The sequence below is a fragment of the Poromitra crassiceps genome (assembly GCF_964638095.1).
Source record: "Poromitra crassiceps genome assembly, chromosome: 11".
Classification (NCBI taxonomy): Eukaryota; Metazoa; Chordata; class Actinopteri; order Beryciformes; family Melamphaidae; genus Poromitra; species Poromitra crassiceps.
The window spans coordinates 52,424,413-52,430,933 of NC_139643.1; the positions used below are offsets into that span (position 1 = coordinate 52,424,413).

The following is a 6,521-nucleotide window of genomic DNA, read 5'->3' on the forward strand; positions in this document are numbered from 1 at the left end:
ATGTAATCACCAGAACCTTGAACTGGATCCTGAAGTTAACAGGAAGCCAGTGCAAGGAGGCCAAGACAGGAGTAATATGACATGTCCTACTTGACCTGCTCAACAATCTGGCAGCAGCATTCTGGAGCAGTTGGAGGCGGTCCAGAGATGTTTTGCTGAGACAAGTAAAAAGATAATTGCAATAGTCCAGGCGTGATGAAACAAAGGCATGTATAATCATTTCTAACTCATGCTGTGATACAACTCACCTGAGCTTTGCAATATTTCTAAGATGGAAAAAACACGTATGGGACAAGGACTTGATGCGTTTGTCAAGGTGCACAGCCTGATCGAAGATCACACCAACATTTCTCAGGGTGGAGCGCACATTGGAGTTAAGGGACCCAATACAGCCAGCCACGTTAGCAGCAATGCTATTAGCAGCAACAATCAGACCTTCAGTGTTGTCTGCATTTAGCTGAAGAAAGTTACTGGCCATCCTGTCCTTAATTGCAGACAAACAATCATGCAATACATTAAAATCAGGCTCTTATAATCTGGGGACTTGAGACTCGAGATATAGTGACTTGACTGCAACACTTTCTGAAGCTCAGGACATTTTGAGTTGAGGCTGTGTCTCTGAGGTGTCTCTGAGGTGTCTCTGAGGTGTCAGAGGTCAAATCTATTGTAATTCTTGAGTTTTGTGACGTCTGTCTTTGTCGGTGAGATTCCCACCACTTTTCCTCTTCGACAGTGACGTTTGTCCGTAGTGTTTGCCACATGTTGTCATGGTGTGACAACATGTATATGCATAACATATAGCAAGACTTTTAATAATTTTACAGTTTTTGTGACTGATGTTCCATCACTTTGTGTCCTCGTTGGAACTCTGTTCGTCACCTCATATGGCTTTAAAAACTCATATTAAGGTGGTGACTATCAGAGCTGACACATAGGCTACTTCTGATGACTGATCAGTGGAGCTGCCTTTGTGAATGTCATCTTCACTTTGTCAAGTGGTGTCTTCACCCCCCGTACCAAACAATGGTGTGTCTGAGGAGGCTGTCTCTTTGGAGAAAGCCATTTGGAATTTGAATATTTTCACCTCTGACTGGTGTGGCACGGCTCTGCTTTCTCGGGCTACACCCACTGGCTTGGTATTTAAAGCAGCTTCTCCTCCCAGGCCGCATCAGAGTGCTGTACAGAGAATAACAGACAGACACAGACACACATCAGAGTGCTGTACAGAGAATAACAAACAGACACAGACACAAGCTCCTGACACAGACAACTAGCGAGTGGACTGCAAAACCCTCTAGAGACGACCACGGCATGTCTGCCCAAATCTCAGCCAGATTTTCTCTCCTCCTGCTCATCATCTCATCGGTGAGTTGGCTTTTATATGCATTGGAGTACACGTACTTTCTTCAGATATACAAAGTGATTTTGGGAGGTGAAAATGAACTACTGAACTACTTTTCGTAAACATCCAAAACATTCCATTAGAGATATGATCATGCATTATGCAGAGCTACTATGGCTCTGATGAAGACATTCAGGAGTGTTGCAGTTGGTTAGAAATGAAATTGCTAAGAGATTTCTGTCACCTGGGAGTTCTTGAACCACTTACTGTATGTTCAGAAGAATGAGGTAGTCTTGAATCATCTCATTTGAATGCCTATGCTGGTAATGAGTTTGACAGCACATTGACACATGGCAGTGTAAAGAAAGTCTATTTATTTTGAGAAAATCTGGTGCCTCTCATCGAAGGTAATCATACCAATCATCTTTACTAAAATGACAAAATATTGGTTGTATTTCCTATACATTGCTTCAGTGCTCTCCTCACAACCTGCATCTTTGCCGCTGCGCTGATGCTGCTCCACAGTGGGGAGGAAAGAAAACATGGAAAATGTATGGAGGTTCATATGATCACATGCAGTCTGGTGTCGCCATCTTGTGGCACTCGCATGTAACTTCAGCTAGTCACAACAGTGCTTTATCACAGGCTAAACAAATACATGTATGTCAGACAGTGTATGGAATAGAGTGTATTCTATTATATGTATACATATACACATATATATATATACATATATATATATACATATACATTGAGAGAGAGAGAGAGAGAGAGATACAGTATATATATATATAGCCTGTGAAAACTTGTGAAAACAGCCTTCTAGTGTTAAACTCTGCACAGACACCGTTCTGCACAGTCAAGCTCAAACATCCAACTGTAAGAACAAGAAGAAAAACACATTTCTGACTTTAACTTTGGTCTTACATAAAGATGGGACGTAACTAAGTATAAATCCTGTAAAAAATGTACTTAAATAGGATTTTCATCTTGCACTTTATTTCTTGCACTTTTTGCTTTTACTCCCTACATTTTAACACAATATCTGTACTTTATACTCCTTACTATAGTTACTTTAGTTTTAATGCACGACATACAAAAATGATTGGCAGAAATTAACGTTTGTCTGTCTCTCTCGTCTCGCTCTCTCCCAGCGTTTGACATATTACATGCACTTTTTTGTGGAAAAGACATATCCCATAAATGATCATTAATCTAAGTATAGTCTTTATACATCTTAAAAAATGTTTGGAGGAGATCTATTAAGTTGAATAGTCTTCAAATTATAATTTATTAATATGACATGAGTTTCAGTTAGCTTTGCACAGAAACAGCCAATAGAGTTTACAACTAACTGACCTACTGCATGAAGTAAAGAATGTATGTACGTTTCTCATCTGTGGTCTGACAAGCTGTGGTGTGTCTCCTGTAGACTGTGGGCCTGTGTCTGCTCTGACCCCTTTCACTGTCTGTCTGTCTGTCTGTCTGTCTGTCTGTCTGTCTGTCTGTCTGACTGTCTGTCTGTCTGTCTGTCTGTCTGTCTGTCTGTCTGTCTGTCTGTCTGTCTGTCTGACTGTCTGTCTGTCTCTCTGTTTGTCTGTCTGTGCTGTCTGACTGACTGTCTGACTCTGTCTGTCTGTCTGTCTGTCTGTCTGTCTGTCTGTCTGACTGTCTTTCTGTCTGTCTGTCTGTCGGTCTGTCTGTCTGTCTGTCTGTCTGACTGACTGACTCTGTCGGTCTGTCTGACTGTCTGTCTGCCTGGTTGACTGTCTGACTGACTCTGTGTGTCTGACTGTCTGTTTGTTTGTCTGTCTGTCTGTCTGTCTGTCTGTCTGACTGTCCGTCTGTCTGTCTGTCTGTCTGTCTGACTGACTGACTGACTGACTGACTGACTGACTGACTCTGTCTGTCTGTCTGACTGTTTGTCTGTCTCTCCTGTAGACCGTGGGCCTGGACTGCTCTGGGCCCTGTGCCTGTCCTGACCCCCCTCCCTGCCCGCTGGGCACCAGCCTGGTGCTGGATGGCTGTGGCTGCTGTAAGGTGTGTGCCCGCCAGCAGGGGGAGCCCTGCACACTGCTGGAGCCCTGTGACCACCACAAGGAGCTCTACTGTGACTACGCCCTGCTCACTGACACTGAGACTGGCATCTGCATGGGTAACTCATCCTGTCTGTCTGTCTGTCTGTCTGTCTGTCTGTCTGTCTGTCTGACTGTCTGTCTGTCTGTCTGTCTGTCTGTCTGTCTGTCTGTCTGACTGTCTGTCTGTCTGTCTGTCTGTCTGTCTGTCTGTCTGACTCAGTGACGACTGACTGTCACTGTTATTATGTTTGTAAAGTTGTATTTATTGAGCCTTTAAAATCATGTGCTGCGTTGTCTCTCTCTACAGCCCAAGAGGGCCAGACGTGTGACCTGGGAGGGGTGATCTACCGCAGTGGAGAGAGCTTCCAGCCCAGCTGTAAGCACCACTGTGTCTGTATGAATGGAGAGATAGGCTGTGTGCCCACCTGTGCTAGTGACATCCGCCTCCCCTCCCCTGACTGCCCCTACCCACGGCGCATCCAGATCCCTGGGAGGTGCTGTGAGGAGTGGGTGTGTGACCAGACGCCCCAGGACCACCACTACCAGTCAGCCATGGCCGGTCAGCATCACCCCATCACTTACAGACTCCTTTCCCATATACATCAATACCAAGTTCCCCCTGCCATGCTTCTCTAATCCTCTCAGTAGAGGCTGTGTTGCAGTTGTCAAACAGACATACAAATCTAGAGATAAGATGCTTGGAGTGAGGAGGGCTCAGCAATGCATCGAAAAAAGCATGTTCATTTGGGAGCGCTTCAAGTATCTGAACCAGTCTGTGCCGGGCAAATCAAACTTCCTCTTCAGTAGATCAAATGATGCAAAATGACCATCTATGTATCTGGTAGACTCAAAACACTCCTAACTTGGTTTAGAACTCTGACAGATTTTTTCATGACAAAACTTGCAAATAGCATGGCTGACAGGGAAGAGTTGACAATGGAGCTGGCCTCCATTTTCAACCACAGGGGGGCACGTTTCACTTTCTATTCCACTTTCTATTCATCACTTTTCTCTCACCACACCTCCACCCTCTTCTCGTTGCAGGAGGCTCTCAGATCCACCCCTTGGTTCCCTCCTCTCCCGTCTCAGTGTTCAGGCAGGTGTCCTCTCACGGGCCGGTGCAGCAGGCGGAGAGTCCCAGAGATAACTGCCTGGTCCAGACCACGGAGTGGAGCGAGTGCTCTGCCACCTGCGGCATGGCCGTCTCCTCTCGCATCACCAACGACAACGAGCGCTGCACGCTGGAGAGGCAGAGCCGCTTCTGCATGGTGCGACCCTGCAACAGCCACCAGGAGAGAGACATCAAGGTGGGCGGGTCTCTTTTTGCACTGATTTAAACAAAGACAGGATCAAAGAAAGGAAAACAACAAAAAGCATGTGCAGGTAGGCTTCTTCAGGGTCTCTACCAGAGCCCCACGTTCACACAGCACGCCGAAGCAACGCTCAACCCAAGCTGTACCTACGCTGAACCCACAAGTTTCATTTCAGCGTCCTCCTTGTTAACAGGCGAAGCCGTTCACACCACCCGCGCGCGTGTGTGAATGAGGGCTAAGCCTACATTCACACAGGACGCCGAACATAAGCAGAACTGAAGCTTGAAGCAGGCTGAACGTACGCCTTGTTCCTTGTTGTTCACACAAGACTCTTTTCCTCTCAGCGCCTACTCTCGCGCCTTGAACCCGCCCACAACTCCCAATTGACTTCATGCCTCAGTGATTGCTTCGGCGTGGCGTGAGCGTGGCTTCGGCACGGCGTCAGCGTGGCACGCTCGCGGGTGGTGTGAACGGCTTCGCCTGTTAACAAGGACGCCAAAATGAACCTTGTGGGTTCAGCGTAGGTACAGCTTCGGTTGAGCGTTGCTTTGGCATCCTGTGTGAACGAGGGCTTAGAAATTAGAACCAATATTCAAAATAATCTTTACAAAGCTACAATATAAACAAAGACGAGAGGAAAAGAAACAATCAAACAATAAAGAAGAAAAAGGAAAGCAACAGTAAAAAAGAAAAGAACAAAGAAAAAGGAAAACAAAAGAGGTAAATTGGCCAAGTACAATTGCAGCAATTGTTGCAGCACTCGTAATGCGTCATCGGCAACGTTAGACAAGTCCCGCCTCCTACATCGACCAGCCAATCAGGTGTCCCGGGCAGTATCTGTCCTGAATAAACAGCAGTGGATGGGCTTGGGTCCAGACCTATAGGAAGAGTGCTGACAATTGTGATCCATATGGGGCTGGATACCAGGCTAGCACTCATGATAACCTTTGGAACAATCAGTCCTGAGGCTTTGCAGAACTATAACCGTGACGTTTGCTCTGATCCACAGAGGGGGAAGAAATGCGTCCGGACTCCAAAGCTCCAGCACGGGATGCGCTTCCAGCTGTCGGGCTGCTCCAGCACGCGGCTGTACAAACCCAAGTTCTGCGGTGTTTGCACCGACAACCGCTGCTGCACGCCTCACAGCACCGTCACCGCCGAGGTGGAGTTCACCTGCCCCGAGGGAGACGTGTTCCACAAGAAGATGATGTTCATCAAGACCTGCTCGTGCCACCACGACTGTCCCCGAGACAACGACATCTTCCTGGCCTCAAACACAAGGAGGATGATCGGAGACTATGACAACGACATGTGACGGAGCGTTACTATGACAACGACATGTGACGGAGCGTCACTATGACAACGACATGTGACGGAGCGTTACTATGACAACGACATGTGACGGAGCGTTACCGTGTATGACGGGAGCGTTACTATGACAACGACATGTGACGCAGCGTTACTATGACAACGACATGTGACGGAGCGTTACTATGACAACGACATGTGACGGAGCGTCACTATGACAACGACATGTGACGGAGCGTTACTATGACAACGACATGTGACGGAGCGTTACCGTGTATGACGGGAGCGTTACTATGACAACGACATGTGATGGAGCGTTACTATGACAACGACATGTGACGGAGCGTTACTATGACAACGACATGTGACGGAGCGTTACTATGACAACGACATGTGACGGAGCGTTACTATGACAACGACATGTGACGGAGCGTTACTATGACAACGACATGTGATGGAGCGTTACCGTGTATGACGGGA

At 47.0% G+C, this 6,521-nt stretch overlaps 1 protein-coding gene across 1 annotated transcript; it reads left to right on the forward strand.

The window, feature by feature from the left end:
* Positions 1–1,250: 1,250 nt before the first annotated feature.
* ccn2b (cellular communication network factor 2b) lies at positions 1,251–6,048 on the forward strand (the record flags this gene model as incomplete). The annotated part of the gene is made up of 5 exons (XM_083646246.1): positions 1,251–1,365; positions 3,284–3,497; positions 3,728–3,979; positions 4,465–4,727; positions 5,743–6,048. The coding sequence occupies exons 1-5, from the start codon at positions 1,312–1,314 to the stop codon at positions 6,046–6,048; spliced, it is 1,089 nt and encodes a 362-aa protein (XP_083502372.1). The 5' UTR covers positions 1,251–1,311.
* Between the last annotated feature and the right edge of the window lie 473 nt (positions 6,049–6,521).